The 18,557-nt window shown below is 42.8% G+C and overlaps 2 protein-coding genes across 25 annotated transcripts in view; one reads left to right on the forward strand and one right to left on the reverse strand.

The window, feature by feature from the left end:
• The window catches only part of Immp1l (inner mitochondrial membrane peptidase subunit 1), a 58,357-nt gene that overhangs the window by 34,020 nt on the left and 5,780 nt on the right, over positions 1 to 18,557 (forward strand). For 6 of the 23 annotated variants that reach the window (XM_021263970.2, XM_021263968.2, XM_021263971.2 and 3 more), the window contains 3 exons: positions 5,216 to 5,344; positions 6,854 to 6,942; positions 17,073 to 17,361. In XM_021263970.2, the coding sequence (XP_021119629.2) occupies positions 5,240 to 5,344; positions 6,854 to 6,942; positions 17,073 to 17,361 (483 nt within the window). In that variant the 5' untranslated portion in view covers positions 5,216 to 5,239. Of the gene's footprint in view, positions 1 to 5,172; positions 5,345 to 6,853; positions 6,943 to 10,259; positions 10,387 to 15,647; positions 15,756 to 17,072; positions 17,362 to 17,834; positions 18,040 to 18,557 lie in introns of those variants that run through there. The other 17 variants (XM_087211221.1, XM_087211218.1, XM_021263975.2 and 14 more) reach the window with 8 other exon arrangements.
• Dnajc24 (DnaJ heat shock protein family (Hsp40) member C24) overlaps positions 15,755 to 18,557 on the reverse strand; it is a 58,185-nt gene continuing 55,382 nt past the window's right edge. For both annotated transcript variants that reach the window (XM_021263979.2, XM_021263978.2), the window contains exon 5: positions 15,755 to 16,008. In XM_021263979.2, the coding sequence (XP_021119638.2) occupies positions 15,806 to 16,008 (203 nt within the window). In that variant the 3' untranslated portion in view covers positions 15,755 to 15,805. The remainder of the gene's footprint in view (positions 16,009 to 18,557) is intronic.

An 18,557-nucleotide genomic window follows, 5' to 3' on the forward strand; every position in this document is an offset into this window, starting at 1 on the left:
TAGTCTTACCTCCAGGTAATGAAAATAATCTCTGTATTTTCTAAGATTTATTGCCTTACCTTTCATATTTATATTTAATCCATCCCAAAGATAGATGCATACATACATACATACATACATACATACACACATACATACTGTTGCTGGGGATCAAGCCCAGGCTAAGCAAATGGTCTGCTGCTGAACTACAGCTCCATTCCTCAGGTTAATTTTATATATGGTGAGGGCGTGGGCCAAGATGGCTGTTTCTTTTGTTGTTGTTTTAATATTCATATCTGGTTTACCCAGCACCATTCCTTGAAAAGACCACCCTTTTCCCACTGACTTGTCCTAGAGCGTTGGTGCGCATCTGATGGCCATCAGTGTCTGGGTTTGTTACTGGGTTCTCTATTCTCTTCCGTTGGTCTTTGCCTAGATTTCCCCCAGTACAATGTTTTCTGGATTATGTCAGTCAGTTATGAATCTTGATATCTGAGCTCAGTCCATCAACTTTGTTCTTAATGTTTATATTTTGGGCCTTTTGCATTCATTTTATAATCAATGTTTTGTAGAATTTCTACTGAAACAAATTAACCTACTGGAATTTATATAATAATATTGACTCTAGCTCATTTGAGTAAGGACTGAGAACACTAAAGTCCAGTCCATAAACATGGTATAGCTTTCCTTTTTTAGAGTCTCCTTTGTTTTCTCTTAGCACTGTAAAGGTCTTCCACACTTACTTAGATTATTTTCTAAAGTATTTGATGTTTATGGTGTTGTTGTATAGTATAATTTAAATTTTAATTTTATAACTATTTTGCTAGCATATAGAAATTCAGTAACTGTTAGCTAATCTATTAATTTTTGGCGACCTTGTTTCAGGAGACACTACTAATTCATATATTTGTTCTTTTCCTTCTGGGGATTTAGCTCAGTGGTTCCGGCACCTGCCTTACAAGTTTAAGGTCCTGAGTTTTGTCCCCAAACAAACAAGCAATGTTCTTTTTCTCTATACAGAAGTATTATTTATTAATGATGACCTTTTGACATCATACTTTCCAATTTTTATATCTTCTTGAATGAGTTGGCTAGCACATACAGTATCATTGTTTTACCATTTAGTAAAATGTTTTCTCTAGGGATTTTTTTGTTTTGTTTTTTGTAGACAACCCTTCCCAGGCTTAGAAAGCGCCTTCCTATTCTTAAGTTTATCATGAAAGGATGGGGAATGTTATCAGATGCTTTTTCTGCATCATTTGAGCCGATCACATGATTTTTTCCTTATCAATATGAATTATCCTGATTGATTTTTGAAATGTAGTGCCAACTTTCCATTCTTGGAATGATATGTTGTATTTTTTACATATTGGATTCAGTTTGCTGTTTTTGTTCAGGGCTTTTATGTCTGTTGATGAGAGAGATTGTTTTGGAATTTGACTCCTATTATGCCCATGTCACGTTTTAGTTTCAAGGTTATACTAGCCACATAAAACCAGATGGGAAATATCCCTTCATTTTATTTTTCACTCAAAAAGTTTATTGATGTTTCTTCCTTAAACGTTTGGAAGAATTTATCAGTAAGGCCGTCTGGGCCTGGAAAAATAAATTTAGGAGGAGGATTTTTAACCCAGATTAAATTCATTGTATGTATGCATGTGTGTGTGTGTGTGTATATATATATGTATGTATATGTATATATATGTGTGTATGTATATATGTGTATATACATATATATGCATATGTATATATGTGTATGTACATTCTTCTTAAATTTTTTCTATCAGTACTTTGTGTCAGTTTAATTTAAAATATCACTCTTACTAAGATAAAGTTTTTTACAATGTTCATTTATTATCTTACATTGTAAGATCTCTATCAAGACTTCTTTCTTAATCCTAGTACCAGTAATTCAAGTTCTTTCTCTTTTTTCATTCTTAATCAGACTTTCATCAGTTTTATTAACTTTGCTAAACAACTAGCTTTTGGATTTACTGTATTCATTTTCACTTGTGTATTTGGTTTTTATATTATTCATTTGTGTTCTTGCTATTTTCTTACTTTTTAGTTTGTGCTTTTTCTACCTTACCAAGCTAGAAGTTTAAATCATTAACTTTTATCCCTTTTTTTCTATTTTATATACTTAAAGCTGTAAGTTTTCTTATTACTGCTTTGGTTGGCTCCCACAAGTTTTGCTGTGTCATATTTTCACTTCAGTATAAAATGAGAATTTTTTTTCATGTGCATTGTTTAATTTGTAAACATACAAATATTCAATTATCTCTTTTAATTCCTACTTTAGCTCTTGAGTAATTGGAAAATATATTCTGCGTGGTTATTTAAACTTTTGAACTTTTAGCCTTTTTATTCTAGTGAAATATTCCTTTTTATTTCTAGTAAAATTTTTTATTTCTAGTATTTTTCTTTTCTTTTTTTTTTCCTTCTGGCCATATTCTTATAGGGTATAAATAAGTGGTGATCCTTTGCATAGAGTGTCTTTTACTTTTGTCCTTTCTTTACCCTGATAGTTAAAATTTATGATGAAGAAATACGAGTTTAGTTTATTACTCTTAATGTTTAAATTGATACATTTCTTTTACATTTAATGGACTTACCAGTATATTTTTAGTTAAATCTATAATCTTTCCTTTTCTTTTTGTCAACTGTTTTTTTCCTTTCTTCTGTTGAAAATAAAGCATTTTTTTCCTCATCAGATCTTTTTCATTCTATTGGCTAGTTAATTGTGTAATCTTTCAGTATTCTCTTAATGTTTTCCTAGTGTTTATTACTTAAATTGTTGATTTTTTATTTATTTAACTTAAATTCCACTTTACCAGTTATAGAACTGTGCAAAAACTTAAGTTTAATTCCATTTAACTTTCTTCCACCTTTGTATTCTTAACACAGATACATACTTTGACATACATTTTATAGCTTATAAAATATTTTTGTTATTGTTTATATAGTTTTTAAAAAATTATCCAAATACATAATTCTCTTTAGTTCTTTTTCTTCCTTGAAGTTACCTGAGTTTATTTGGTATCATTTAGGTTTTTCTTGAATTGCTCTATTATATTGGCAAAAATGTTTTCAAAACTCATTTTCTGAAAATATTTTCATTTTTGCTTTAGCTCTTGTGGTACGTTTTCAGTGAGTATAAAATTTTAGACTAGTAATTTTCTCTTTAAAAGTGCCATTTCATTTTTTTCCCTTCATTATTCCCTCAGCCTTCCCACTGAGTTACATCCTCAGCTTTGGGGTTGGTTTTTTTTTTTGGTACCGGGGATCGAACTCGAGAACTTATGTTGCGCTTGCGAGGTAGGCGTCAGAACCACAGCTAAATCCCTGGCCCTGTATTTTTTATTTGAAACATGGTGTTGCTAAGTCGACCAGGCTGGGCTTGAACTTGAGATCCTCCTGCTCGGCCTCCCAGAGTGCTGGGATTACAGATGAGTGCCACCACACCTGGCAGCCATCCTTTAGAACAGACAAAATTGTTCTTCTGAAAATAAGCTGACCCTTCCTTCTGGCCAATTTTTAACCTTTCACTGTCTTTTTCTTTAGCAGCTTGACACTAATGTGCCTGTATGCATTTGTTTCCTTGTTTGCTTTGTGTCTATCTTTTCAGTTTTTGCTGAATTCCTAGAATTTGTGAGTTCATGACTTTTGTCAGAGTGGAAGTTGTGTGCCAGTGTCATCCTGAGAATACTGCGTCCGCCTCTTCCCCTTGGCTCTCTGGGGCTGCTCATTTCCTGCATCATCTGCCTGTTTTCCCATGTATCAGGGCCCAGCCACTGTTCTGCTTTCCTTTGCCCTATGTTAGGCTGTGTCTGATGTGTGAGTAGACCTGTATGTCGTGAATTTTTATTTCCAATGTTGGGTTTTATTCTATTACTGCATTGCATATCATTTCCATTTGATTTTTTTCAAACTCCTAGAGTCAGCTGCATATCCCATAAGTGAAGGGCGCAGCCCGAGAGGACCTTCCCCATGTCAAATGCCATTTTGTGACTAAGCATGCACAAATCGTAGCTGATAACTGAATGTAACTTATGATTTACAGAACACTTTGGCATATGTTAAAGTTGATTCTCAGAACCATTTTTTGAGATTATTTTTATTTTATTAAGCCTCAGAATGGTTAATTTTTTTATTAAGTGTACATTTTATGTATACAGTGATGACACTCATCATTGGGAATTTGATTTCTTTTTTTTTTGATAGCAGGGATCAAACTCCTCGGGACCTTGCACTTGTGAGGCAGGCGGCAGCACCACTGAGCTAAATCCCCGGCCCAGGGAATTTGTACCTATACATAATCTTATCTTGGTTCTTATTTTTTCCCCATTCTCCTGCTCTTCCTTCACCCGCTCCACCCCTCCCTATTTATAAAGACTGTTTCCGTTTTTTCCTTTTCTCTTATTTTTTCCTTTCCCTTCTTTCCTTTCCCCTACCCCTCCCACTTCCCCTTTGGATATTTTCTTCCTATTTCATATTATCTATTATACATTTTAATTCTCATTTACACTTTGTTTCGCACACCAAAGAAATTATTCAGTATTTACACATGTATGTCCTCTATTTCACTTAAGAGTATGGCCTTAAAAATGGTTAATTTATTAAATTAACCACACAAGTTAATAAGCGAATCAATTTAAAATGAATCTGTACACTGAGTGGTTTCCCTGTTATGTCACATTACACAACAAGAGCTGATGTATGCAAGGATTATACTTACATTACTAAACACATTAGTTAATGTACTTTAATGTACATTAAGTTACATGTGTAACTTACATATTAGGACATTACAAACAAATGTATTAATGTATATTAAATTACATAAGTTACATTAATGTAGCTAAATATGTTAGAATGGAACAAAGATGAAAAACTATTACTATTTTGAAAAACTTAATATCTTTTCTTAAGTGTCTTTCTTAATGCCAAGAAATAGTAATGTGGAAGGGACCAGACAACTTCAGAATCGACTAGTTATCTGATTTATAGATAAGCTCGGTGACATTTGAACATGATCTCTGGCAGAACAAAACAGTCGGTGTCTGTAACTTGCCATGTATCTTTAGCAGAAATGAAAATAAGTGCTTGCATATCTGTGCCACATTGTATTAGCCACTCTGTACATTCTGGTGACTGTAGTATGTGGAGGTGCTTATACATGTTTTCAAATAGTACTACTGATCATGACGCTTTTTGGGATTTACCATCCGGCCAGTGGTAGCAGCGTCTTCACAAAACGATGCTTCGAGGAGCTCTGGGGAAGACCTTTCGGCTTGCTGGCTACACCATTCAGTACGGCTGCATAGCGCATTGCGCTTTTGAGTACGTCGGTGGGGTTGTGATGGTAAGTTTTTACATTCAAGAATGTTCATTTTAAATATATATGCTGTTTTTAAATTGAAGGAAAATGTGCTGTCCTTTCATTTTAATTGAAGTTATTAATGAATAAAATATAAAAGTGGAAACAAAATCTAAGTATTGAGATATAAAAGTGTTTGCCTTGGCACTGATATAAGAACCATTACTTTAAATATGTTCTGTATTGTTTGTAACAGGGACTCATAAGGTTTTCATAATAGCCTCGTGGTAGTTACTGTGTGTTGAGTGTTACTGTTTCCGTCTCCAGGAGATGTCTGATGTTGTACACTTACTAAGTCATTCAGTCTCTCACACTTCTGTGAGATAATAGTACCGATCCATTATGCACGTGCAGAAAGAGGTTGAGAAAGCTCACCTAACTTCTTCCAGGGCCCATACTTAAGCAGCACATACGGAATTTTCGACACACATTTGTCTGATTTCCAAAACTCTTACTCATGACTACTGAATTCAACTCATTAAAACAAATAATTCTTTTGTTGTGCCAGTGTTAAAATGCTAAAGCTGGCCCTTCAAATCCCCAGCCCATACTTGTTCTCAGTATTTCATCATGAACCTGCCAATTCTGACTGTCAGATCTTCTGTCATGTCAGTGAGAAAATATCCGATTGACTGATTGGCCGGCCAATGTTTAGTTATTGTGATTATTTTTTGTATTAGATCAACGGTCAGACACCCTCAAGATGTGCTACTGTAATATAAATACATTTAACTGAAAGTCCCTCCTTAATTTTTGAAGGTTACATTGGCACTTCTACAAGTAGCAAACTTTCACAGTATTCTTTGTTCTGCCTAAGTGGAAAGTTGTAAAAAGTTTTATTTACAGATAAGTAGGATAGCGCGAGACTGATGTGTTTGTGGTTTTAAGTTGCTTATTTATTCCAGTTTTGAGGTATATATCAAGATTACAGTTTTAAGACATACAAATATGAATGTGTTTAAAGTGCATCTTGTTATGCCAGCAAATTTAGGTCTGCGTTGCAGCCCCATGCATTGAGGAAGCCAGTGTCTTGGAAGAGGGAGGCGGTTGCAGAGCAGTGAGAAGTGGGTAGCATTCGATCCGCGCACTGGGTGGTGGTGGACAGCAGCCAGAACAACACAGGCCTCGCTCATCTAGGATGAGTGTGGCGCTGCAGCTCTATGCCGAGTGCTGGTCGTCCTTCATTACAGAGCTGGGAAACGAGGCGCAGGTCTCCGAGCTCACACAGCTCCCCTTCTACAGTGTGGCCACTGTCTGGAAACATGGATAGCATCACCTTGTGCAGATAGCAAAATGTCATCGTGTAAACCACTTGTACTTGTGTTTCCAGTGTAGTAGCTGTTCTGGAGGAAAGCTTACTTGGGAACTGCCACCATAGGAATCATCCCCAAGATGGAAGAACATTTCCTTGGTTTTCTTTTAAGCCACTCAGGTGACTTCTGTTACACTGAAGGAGGATTTGAACTCAAATTACAGAACTGTCTCTTTTTTCAGTGTTCCGGACCATCAATGGAGCCTACCATTCAAAACTCAGATATTGTCTTTGCAGAAAATCTCAGCCGACATTTTCATGGCATCCAAAGGTAAATTTCCATCCTAGATAGATTCAGGTTACAGTGAAAGGACAGGTACATGTTGGGCTTTCCTATAGTGTCTTCACTTTACCTTTAAAACCAGCTTTGTAAATCATCAAATTAATTTGATAAAATTGTGAGTCAAATATTTTCTCAGTCCGAGAAATTTTTTTTTCTGGTACCGGGGATCGAACTCAGTACCTTGTGCTTGCAAGGCAGGCTACTGAGCTAATCCCCAGCCCATCAGTCTGAGAAATTTTAAGTTTCACTAAGCATGTGCAGTCTCTTGGGCCACTGTCCCTTGCATTACTGTCCCAGACAGTTAGCCATCTCTTTTTCACATGGAAACCTAGTTCACTGTGTTACTGGGTCCTGAAATATTCTGAGTCAACAACTGGGAAGTTTAAAACTGTGTTGCGCATCAAGTAACTATTCTGGGTAATTTTTGAAACTACTCTGTAGTTTGCCTGATGACTGCTATAATTTTTTCTGTATAGGCTGTGATAACCATTTAATGATTTCTAGAGTATGGCATTATATAAAAGGACAGCTCTGATTCTCTAAAATTTTTGAGTCCATTTATAATGAATCTGTACTGCCCTTCATCTCAACTACAATGCGACTGTCTCCACCTGCATCTAATTATGCTCTCGTAAGTAGGTCTAGGTACTTCTCTCTCACTGTCTACCTTGGCTGTAGCCCATTTCTTATTGAGAAATCATTCAAGTAATGGAAAGCCATTCCTGCTGCTCACTCTTACTAGCCCTTGGTTCTACAGAGGGAAATTCTGCTCTAACACGATCCCTGGGAAAGTGTTCAGATCTACTTCAGGAAACCTAATTGTACATATAGGGTTATGTATCAACAGTCGTGTCATAGGCTGTATTCTAACTCTACTTTCTTTTTGACTTTATCAAAATAACCTAATACAGCCTTTGCATTAGCTGGGCACTCAGCCTCACTATAGCATGAAGAAAGCTTCTGTCACAAGGATTCTACAATCTTAAAACATCCTTAAGGGGCTAAAACTACTGGCTGAATAGTTTTTGAATGAACAGCTCAATGTCTTATGTTTACATCTAGGAAACAAAGATTCTTTGAAGGTTTCATTTTTGTTCTGCGGCCCATCTGGTTGTAGAAGAGGTCAGAGTCTGCATCCTGTCAGACATAGGAGAATAACATTTAGCACTAAGGTTGCCGGTTGGTAACTTCTCCTTTAAAAATATTACCGTCCTTGTTCTTTTATCTGCAGCACAGAACACTGAGATTTCAGGGGGATTTCTGTTTGGAGCAAGGTTCCCTTGCTGGCTGCCTCTTTGTAAAGACAGAAGAGCCTTCCATGTAGGCAGCTATCAGAGTCAGTGTACGTGCTGTCCCAAGCACCTGGCTCTTTCCCATCAGCTGCACAGAACACTCATCCACGAGACAGTCACGTCCTCTTGTCTCTTCTTCTCCCAACAAACAGCTAAGGAGCACCTCATGGATAAGACTCAAAGGGAAGGAAATGAGAGAGACTGCCGTTCCTTTCTAAAGTATACCTCTCTCTAGTAGGATAAGGATATTTACAACTGCAAATGAGAAAGGAAGTTTTAGCTAACAGATCTATTAAGTTTCTTTGAAATCCCTTTTTGAAAAAGTTGCGAGTGCAAGAGACACATATTGATCTAATTTATACGTATACCTGGCTATACTACCGGAGACACAGTCTGCATTCATATTACTTCCTGTTAGAGCAGCTTGCCTGAATTACAGTTCATGTTGCACACACTCTAAGTGCACGGCTTAAGGTTATTTGATTAGAACTTAAACTTCCTGAGACACCCATGGAAAAAGTTTCTTCTTCCAGTGCTGCCCAAATCAACTTTGGTAGTGTGTTCACATCTTCACAGACTTACTCTCTGAACAGTTCTACTGACATGGCTGGAAAGAGAAGTTTATCCTGTCTTCAAAAACAGGAGGTATTATTTTGCCACCAAATTACTGAATTTAATGATTTGATACCATTCTGCTCCTACCAAGAATAATTTCAAGACATGACTGTTGTGAATACTGTTTCTGGAGTTTCTCTAAAAATAGTGTCCTTTATTCCCATATATACAATCTTTCTTATGAAATTTTGCCATATCTCCTGCTGAACTTTATTAATTAATGATTACTGTGTAATAATCTTAATTCTTTTACTTGGCTACCAAAAGGCTTAGCATTCTTTGTGATATTCGTAATATAGCAATAATTAAATTTCTGATTTGATTGTCATCTTCCTTTTATTGTTACAGCTTTTGATATTATTTTAACATTTGTCTTTTATTATAAATAACATCAAATTATCTCTGGAACTTGGTACAAATAATAAATGTGTTTTTTTTCTTTTCTTCTTTTCATGGTACTGAGGTTTGAACCCAAGGCCTTCGCAATGTGCCACACCCCCCCACCCCACTCTCCTTTTTGAGGCAGGGTCTTGCTGAATTGTGCAGGCCAGGCTGAGACTTGGAATCCTCCTGCCTCGGTCTCCTGGTGTGCTCAGATCACAGGTGTCCCCCACCACACTCAGCTTCAGTTCTGTTAAGTACATGTGTTAGTGAGCAGTTCACATGCTGCTTATTTTACACAGAAAGAGCATTGTGTTCCATTTGGTGGGGGCATTAGCTCTATATTCTTTGTATCTGTTTTTCTGCTTTTCAAGATCTTTCTTATCCCCTTACTATGTAGTATCACTACTTCGGGAAATCGTGCCTTCCCTGTTATTAGACCTACCGTGGTTTTATGTGTTTGATAGCACATCTTCTTTTTTATAGTGTTGACTAGCTTCTATTTTATTTGGTTGTGATTTTTAAATTTTTCCCCCAAATATGTTCTTTTGGCTAACCTGAAAGGTTCATATATGCCCTGTATGACTTACATTTTGTGACTCAGTTCTTCCAGCTCTGGGAAACACAGACGAGGTTTCTTTTCAGTACTCTAGAGTCAGTCAGTGCTGGGCAGTGAACTTTATTTTGGTGGCATTTATATGGATTTGGCTCCCCACCATTTTGTTCTAAAAATTTGGGTACAGTAGTAACATACTGTGGATATGGTGAAGATAATTTTAGTGAACCATTTGAAAATTTACTCTTCTACAATATACGAAACTCTAGATGGCCTCTCCGTTACTCTCATTGGATTGTAACCCGGAACAGGCAGTCGTAAGGTCTCCACGCTGGTGAGTGTCCGAGGGTTAAAGCAAGAAGATAACTGCCTTCCTTAAGTCGCCTATGACATGACAAAGCCAGCACCGTGCATGTGCAGACGTGATGAATAACACTGGTGTTTCTTTGCCTTCCCCTCAGAGGTGACATTGTGATTGCAAAAAGCCCGAGCGATCCAAAGTCAAATATTTGTAAGAGAGTAATTGGTTTGGAAGGAGACAAAGTCCTCACCACTAGCCCATCAGATTTCTTTAAAAGCCATAGTTATGTAAGTAATATTTCAGTTATGTTGTTCATTGCTGTCATAGTTGATTAATATTGACTGAATACACCGAGAAAACCTGATAACTTTTGAATGTAAGGAAAATGCTATATTCAGTATAATTTAAGTAAATCAAGAAAAATTTGGCCATTGCATTTTGTATATTTTAGTTCCCATGTAAATATGTCAGTAGTAATTAAGACAGACACGATTTCCCAGTGGATGCTAAAATTATTGGACACCAGTTTGAGGAGAAACAGGTATTTTCACAGTCTCAATGTCTCTCTCCTGAGGTTTTACTATAAAGGGAATAATAGTCACGTAGTAGAGAAGAAACCTGCCTGATGCCTCCTTAACCAGATGCTGAAGGGTGACTTCACAGGGACACACAGGGGCACAGCAAGGGGCCAAGGGGCGTGTCTCGTGGGATTCTTAGCCAGCCACACCAGACAGCCCACAGAGCCAGCCTTGGCCTGACTCGAGAGATCGATGTCACTGACCAGTGCTTCTCAAAACTGTTGCGGTCATGAAAAACAAGAAAAGTCTGGAGGCGAGAGGAGGAGGCAGGATAGATAGCTAAGATCAGTCTGGTTCCCTGGCTTAGAAAGTTTGTCCTCTTACTCATCAGTTGGAAATCTAACAGAATCAAAAGTCTGCAGTTTGGTTTTTTAAAACCTCTTGAATGCCAGGTGCAGTAGTACACACCTGTAATCCCAGCACTCGGGAGGCTGAGGCAGGAGGGTTGCCATGGGTTTGAGGCCAGCCTGGGCTACATAGTGAGTTCAAGGCCAACCTGAACTACATAGCAAGACCCTCACTCACAAAAAACCAGACAAAACAATACTCTTGAAAATGTTCAGAACAGAAATCCCATGTAATCACCTTGCCTACGACAGTAGAAGAGTGCAAGAGCAGTGGATGGGAAGGGCAACAGCGTATGTCGGGTGCTGCTTCTCTCCCCGTCACACGGCTACCGTGACAGACTTCATGGACGTGGCCACAGCCTCTTGTCTATTCAGCATATACACTGCGGACTTCTCTAACTACAGCTTAATTTTCTACTTCAGTTTTTTCGTGTCACTATCACATTATTAATACAGCTGTTATGTTTGTTAACCAACTCTGTTCATCCCTAAGACAAGTAATTGGAGTAAAATTGTCTTCTGCAGTGTAAATTTGTTCAGATTTACAGTAGCCTCTGATTGCCCACAAGAGACTTTGGTCAGCAGACTATGAAGCGGTCTGTTACTTGCCATCCATACTAGACTGCGGCCCACTATGCCGCTGTTTCTGAGGCTATCGGGACTGCTCCGCACTGTGCTTTTTGGCGGCGGGGGTGATGTGGAAGAGGTGCTGAGGTGCTAGGTGATCCGCTTGCTGCTTGTGGCCTTCAGCATGAGCACCGTGTCCATTAGAGTCTGCGTGGGATTCTCCTCCACTTTCTGAGATGTTCCAGTCACTTCCAGGTGGCGTCAGTGACAAGTGTGTCCCAGAGACTAGGAAGAGTTCGGTCACCAGAGTGAACACGACAGATGCACAGTAACGTCCTCTGCTTGGGGACGTCCTCCTGTCTGTACCGAAACTCGTTGTCATTTTCTTTGTAAGAGGTCAGTAGAGAAGCAGTTGCAGCACAGGAAAGGGTTTAGATTTGCTGAGTAGCCAGCGGACTGTGAGGTGGGAACCTTTAAGATACTCTGCCTGAGGAAGATGTCCACCCATTGTGCTGTGTGTCAGAAGCGGACCAGGCAGAGGACACGGCCGGCTCCTTGCGAGCCTGTCCCACTCTGTGCGGTCTGGCATTGTGCTGAGTGCCCGACGCAGCCCCAAATACGCAGTGAGCACCTGCGCACTTCCTCTGGCTGCCGGACCTCGCTGAGGGGCTGACTGGATTGATGATTCAAGTAGCAGCCCGCCCAGGCGGGTAAGAGGAGGGTTCCGCTGTGAGGAATGACAGAGGTCGCATCGCATCGGTCATCGGTCACCCGGCGGCACACGGTGAGACAGGAAGCGTTGGGGCCGAGGCCTGGGCCCAGCTCCAGGCGTGCTCTGCACCACAGTCCCCCAGCCTCCTCTCCGCCCCTGTGCACGGCCCTGAAAACTTACAGTGCTTGTTCTTCTAGGGAACAAGGCAGCTGCTTCTGATGAGGAACAGTATTGATTGTGACAGAGAAACCCACGCGTTTGAAGGGTTTTCCTCCTTGCCAGTTTTTTCAGCAGTGTTATTCTAGCATAAGAATTGTATAGCTATGACAGAACCCACCACTTTAGCACACGTGTCCCATTAATCAAGGTGATTTAGAACACGAGTTGGTCCAGGTGTGGAGCTCTCTGAAAAGACACCCGGGTGCCTGCAGCTCTGGCTGGGGAGAACTCGCCCCTTCCAGCTCTCATGAGCACGCCATGGCTGCAGTGCAGGAAACGGGCTTCCGCCTTTCCTCTGCCTCCTTTAGAAAGCTGCTGCGGTCCACAGATGAAGACACTGCTACTTGGATCTCGCTTGAGCTGCACAGTGAAGATGATCAGTAGGAAATGTGTTTTGAATTCCAGGCAAAAGACGTTTAATCTTGTACGTAGGTATTTCAGGAAGCAGAACGCCACACTGTCATTTGGAGCCTCGACTATAGAGTTAGCATATGAAAGGAAAAGCATTGTTTGTGAGTTGGCATAAAAGGGTATGAACAGTTCATTGGTTAAGTGATGTGAAATCAGTTTATTCATTCTAGAGTTTAAATCACATGGCAAGCAGCCCTTGTAGCTAGATTTCTCACATTAAATGTTTGGAAACTGAGAAGCCCCTAACAAGGTGCTACTGCAGTGGCTTTGCTTCCTTTGATGTTTCCACCTAAGGCAGGTAATTCTTTCCTCAGTTATGGGCTGAGCATTGACTACTAGGATATGAGTTAAATTTGTGACTCAGAAGAAATGATAATCAGCTCAAACATCTTGAATACCCTGCATTTCTGCATGTCCTACAGAAATTCTTCAGTTCTCTGCTGGAAGCCACTACTTTATCAAAAAAAAAAAAAAAGATGATTTAAGTAGCAGCACTTCACAAATAGAAAATAATATGAATTGGCATTCTCCTGTTGGCCTGCACAGTAGGCAGAACACAAAGTAAAACCCTATTTTATTTAGGGTCCGTTATCTTCAGGGATACAGGGCCAGCACCCAGTCAGCATAGTAACATTTTGTTATAAAGCTAATGAGGAAAAGAAGACAAATTCACACTTCCTTATCCACCTACCTTTCTTTGTGTTGTGGTTACTGGGGACTGAGCCCAGGGCACTCGCTCCCTGAGTGTCACCACTTGTGCCACCACGCATGGCCCCTTCTCAGTCTCCACGAGGAGACCGCTGCTGGCCCAGAGCTGTAGTTCCCAGCTGCAGCGCACCCCTGCTGTGGTGACCGCTCTGAAGTGCAGACATCCTGGTCTGCTGTGAGGTCCCCCGCCGCCCATCCTGGGTCCTCACTCACTATGGCCTTAGTGCTGGACAGCTGTTCCTCAGGCCCAGCTTCCGGGCTTCAGGACACCACATCCACTGTGTACCCTCCTCCCCCAGTCGCCTGAGTGCTACCTCCTCTCGAGTGACCCTAGGCCCCGGAGGAGGAGAGCTCGTAGCTTACACCCCGCCTCTGTACACTTACACGCAAGTCCCCTCGCCTTACCTCATGTTTCAGAACTGCCCGCCTAAATTATATCACCCCAGTCTCCGTCCTGCATTCCAGATCACACATCTTACTTTCAAGTTAATAGTGCCACGAGTGGTTAACAGACAAAAAATCCCAGTGTTTCTTGCTAAACAAGCTCTTCCACATCATGCCCAATCTTGGGAAAGGCAAGTGTCTTCAGGTTTGGGCCATAATGTGTGGAATTAGCCTTGACTCTCTTCTTCTTTCCGCCCGTGAGGAGATCCTGACTGCCCTTCCTACGCAGAATCCCATTCACACCGTTGCCAGCTCCGTCTCCTGCAGTGGCTTCTGAATGGTGCTCTGCGTGTCCCTTCCCTTCTCCATGCTTTCCACCTCTCCCAGTGGCCTGTTCCACGCAGCCAGTGAAGGGCTCCTTTCAGGTGCTGCTGCTTTTCAGTACCCATCCTGTCACTTTCTGCTCCCCTCTCCCAGGGGCTTCCTGTTTCTGTCCTGAAGGCCGTAGGTCACGGTGGCCTACAATGCCCCACGCACCCTCCTTGCTGTAGCTGTGCGTGCAGCTCAGGCTTTGCTGGAACGCGGTCCTGCTCATTCGTGTGGTCTGTCTCACTGTGGCAGTGCCACAGTTGTGACAGAAACTGCTGACTGTCCACCCCTCTGGAGAACAGGCTGTTGACCCTGCTCTCAAGCATATCTGCTTGCTTCTGGGTGTGTTTTCCAAGCCAGTCTCAGGGTGTATCCAGGTTGCCTTGATCTCAGGAGTTAGGTTTGGGCTGGGCTGGGCTGGGCTGGCCTGGCACTCCCAGATCACGGCTGTGTGCCACCACACAGCCACCACACCCGGCTGGAACACAAGGCTCTTCGTGCCAAGCCATTTAAAGCTTTGTGGTTGTCCTCAGTACCAGATAGCGCTGTCATGGACAAAGGTGAAATGTTCACCAAACAATAGTCTCTTACCAGCGTAGGGCAGTGGCAGGTGAATAAAGAACACAGTATTTCTTACCTGTTTCTTTGCAAATTACAGAGATGTTAATATCATGGTTACTGGCAGAAATGTAAGAGACCGAGCGAGACAGGTTTACATTTTGGAAAGAACTGCTTGAGTGTGTTCTGGTGCACTGTTGGTGTATGCTGTTGCGAGAGATCTTGGAAACACAGTAATGTGTTAGTAATACAGCTGTTTTATGCTGTACTATTAGAAAATGCTTTAATAAAACTTACTGACAGCCCTTAAAACAATGTTGCTAACTAGACAGCATGAGCAAACAGTCACTTCTGCAGGTAGACTGACAGGTCTTTAATTGCACTGTGTACATAGGCAGTCCAGGTCCCAGGTCCCTAGTGCTGTTCTTGTGTTTCAGTGTCGCTTAGCGTAGCTGAAAGTCAGGCCATCTGGCCTTCCGTTACCGCTTGTCTGATAAACAGGAGAGGTACTTCTGTGCCGGGAGCGGGCTCAGGTTGAAAGGGCGTGTTGGGGGTCAGCTGCTGATACCCTAAATCCTCCTGTCAGTTAAACAGAAGTACTGCCTGTCGTGTCACTTACTAGGACGGGGTATCTAAACAAGGGGCTGGCTCTGTGCACACTGGTGATAAAAGCCCGGTCTGTTTCCGTCTCTCAGCAACGGCTCCCAGCATAGTCAGCCTGCTCCCATAGTGCTTTGATTGCCGCTGCTGGGAGGAAGGGAATTCACCCTGCTGCTGGCTGGCCATGCTGCTTCCCTCCAAAGGTGAGCGAGCGCCCGGGCTCCTGCGTTCCTGACCTGTCCTCCAAACACCCTCATAGTCTGGGCTTGGTCGGGTACTGTGTAGTTTTGTTCTGCAGGGTCACAGCTTGTTTTCGCATATTTGAAAATACACGTGTGTACATACGAAGACGAACATCTCGGTGGCGCAGTGTAGCAGGTCGTCCTGAGACTGGTGAATGTCGCTCAGGCAAGAATACCTTAAGCAGAGCAGAAAGTCGATGCTGCTGGTGTGAATCTAGGGGGCCAAAGAGAATTCAATAAAATGTAAATACTTATTTTTACCCGCATTATCTGAGGCCTCCATACGTGCTTAAAAGTAATTGGGAGGAGTTAAGAAAGAAAGCGTGATCCTGCCACTCAGTATGAACCCTGGCACGGAACCCCAGGCTCTGTTGGTGTACGGAGGATACTCCAGGAGCTGTGCGGCTTTCTAGTGTGGCACTGTCCTCTTTCCTTGGCCTGCCGGGAAGCTGCTGTTCACCGGATACAGTGAGCTCATAAGTCTTGGTATAAGCAGCACAGTGAAATTCTTGTTACCACTTTGGGTAACTAAAACTTGACGGCTTTATGTGACCCGCGTCATCTTAGATGATGAAAGCATTTTCTCAATACCAGGCTATTCTGCATTCAAAAGAAAAATGGAAAGGGCAGTGACATATAAAAGCGAGTATGCAGGCTGGGCACGGGGGGTGGCGCGGCGCCTGTAATCTCAGCACTCGGGGCTGAAGCAGGAGGGCTAGTGTACCTTCAAGACCAGCCTGAAATGCTAGAGGCACTGTCTCAAAAGGTCAGAGGAACAGGAGGTAAACAGCTGCAGATGCTAAGTGAGCAAGAAGATACTGGCATTCCGAGTCACTGTACTGCCCCAGACATTCGAGGGCGTTCTCTAAGTTGGAGCACGCGACACGTCACTCCTGTGGCACAGCTTGGGCCTGTGCCCCCAGACCCAGCAGCCAACCGGAAAGGAGACTGAGCTGCGAATGTTTAGGAAAGTACTTAGAGCTATAGGTGCATAATGGCAAGGTCCAAGGTGTCACAAGATCGGTGCACATAAGACCCTAAAATCAGAAGTGTCAGAGAGAGACCTGTGTCACCCGCAAGCGGGGAAGTCTGCCCTGACCTTCCTACTTGAAGAAAGTCGAGTGGGCCTGGGGACGGACCCCAGCCCAGCATGGAGGCATCTTCTCTAATGGGCTGGCTTTGAGAGGGAACTGCAGTGGGCCTGAGGGGCTGAGGGAGCAGGCCACGGCTCTCCCTCTGCTTTGCCACTTGGCTCACTCGTGCCCTCATTCATTCCAGAACGTATGAAGCCTGCGGTGACAGTGAGCACTGCGAGTGTGGACCCAGTCTGCCCTCGGCGATGACCCGCAAGACTTCAGGCAGTGGGACGCTGTGTCTGGGCCCCTGGGGGCCCGGCTGCGGTGCTGCGCACACCTCGTGTGGCCAGTGTGGAGCCGACGCGGGCTGCGCTGTGGTGCACCGAGCTAGGCACAGGGAGCTACGTCGGCCAAGCACAGCTGCTTTTCCCAGCCGGGGCAGACACGGATCTTCCCGCCTGGAGGACAGTCCTGGGCAGAGGCTGGAGAGGGTGAGCAGAGTGCCCGGAGCAGGCAGTGCACAGGAGGCGGCAGGGCGGTGGGAGGACGGTGGGAAGGGAACGCACTCCCCCCCCGCCCCCCCTTGTCTCGGCCAGGGGGTAACCTGATGAGACGTGGCTCTGGAACTGCCGCTCCACTACTGACCTCCTGGCAGAAACGACGGCGTGCAGAGCTCCTGGGGCAGGAAGCCCAGTTAGTCAGGGGCGACAGACAGTGGGGCTAACAGTGAGAGGGGCAGGAAGCAAGACTGCGGCAGCGAGTAGTGAACTATCACGGGAAGGCTGGCTGTTGGGAGAGCGGGAACTAGGATGGCTGAAGAGCACCACCCAAGTTAGCTTCGGCAGCGGGGCGAGCAGTCAGCAGAACGGCCGTGTGGGGGGGAGACAGGGATTTCAGACAGGTGTAGCGTCCAGCTCACCTGAGAGACTATATTTGAGGTTAGTGACCACTGAATCTGTTCCAGTATGTGGCCGCGTCCAGGTGCAGTTCTGTGAAGTGACATCCAGGTATCTGCAGTTCCTTCCGTGGCGTCCACAGGAGGTTTCCTCAATCCCCTCATGGGAACAGCATCTCTGCCCTCAGCACTAGGCTCTCCATCCTAGAGCTCTTCACTCTCCTTTTATTATGCGTCACCTGAAAATGTCATCTGTCATCTGCCTGCCTAACTGGTAATTCTGTATTCACAAAGCTGGGTTTCATTCTAAATAATGTGCAGGGTTTGGAACATTAGAGTTGTGTTTTGATGAATAAAATACAAGTGACTGTCACAGAGAAACATGCAACAAAGCCTTTTTAAAAAATCCTTTGGTAATATCATACAAAAAGACCAACGTGTTTAATTTTCATCGTTTCTTTTTTTGAAGTAGGGGGGCTCTTTTCTACTGGTGGTCTTGTTTCTCATACCATTGCAGATACAGATCTTTTCTAGCCTGACTCCGGGAAGCGGGTACACACAGGGACAATAGACTTCAGAGAACTCAGACAGATTCATCTGTGGTAGCAATGAATCCATGTGGGGAGGAGTTGGGATTTGATTTGGGGCAGAATTATGTGAAGGGACAAATAAAATTTTTGGTGGAAACATAGCTACATATTTTACACAGCATGCATCTGGTTTACCGACTGTTTCAAACGTTTTCTGACAGCCCAAGAGAGCTCACTGTTTTACTGCTTAGCCTCCCTATTC

The sequence above is a fragment of the Heterocephalus glaber genome, unplaced genomic scaffold (assembly GCF_053883595.1).
Source record: "Heterocephalus glaber isolate CG9 unplaced genomic scaffold, H.glaber_assembly_v1.0 deba00001428, whole genome shotgun sequence".
In the NCBI taxonomy this organism is placed as follows: Eukaryota; Metazoa; Chordata; class Mammalia; order Rodentia; family Bathyergidae; genus Heterocephalus; species Heterocephalus glaber.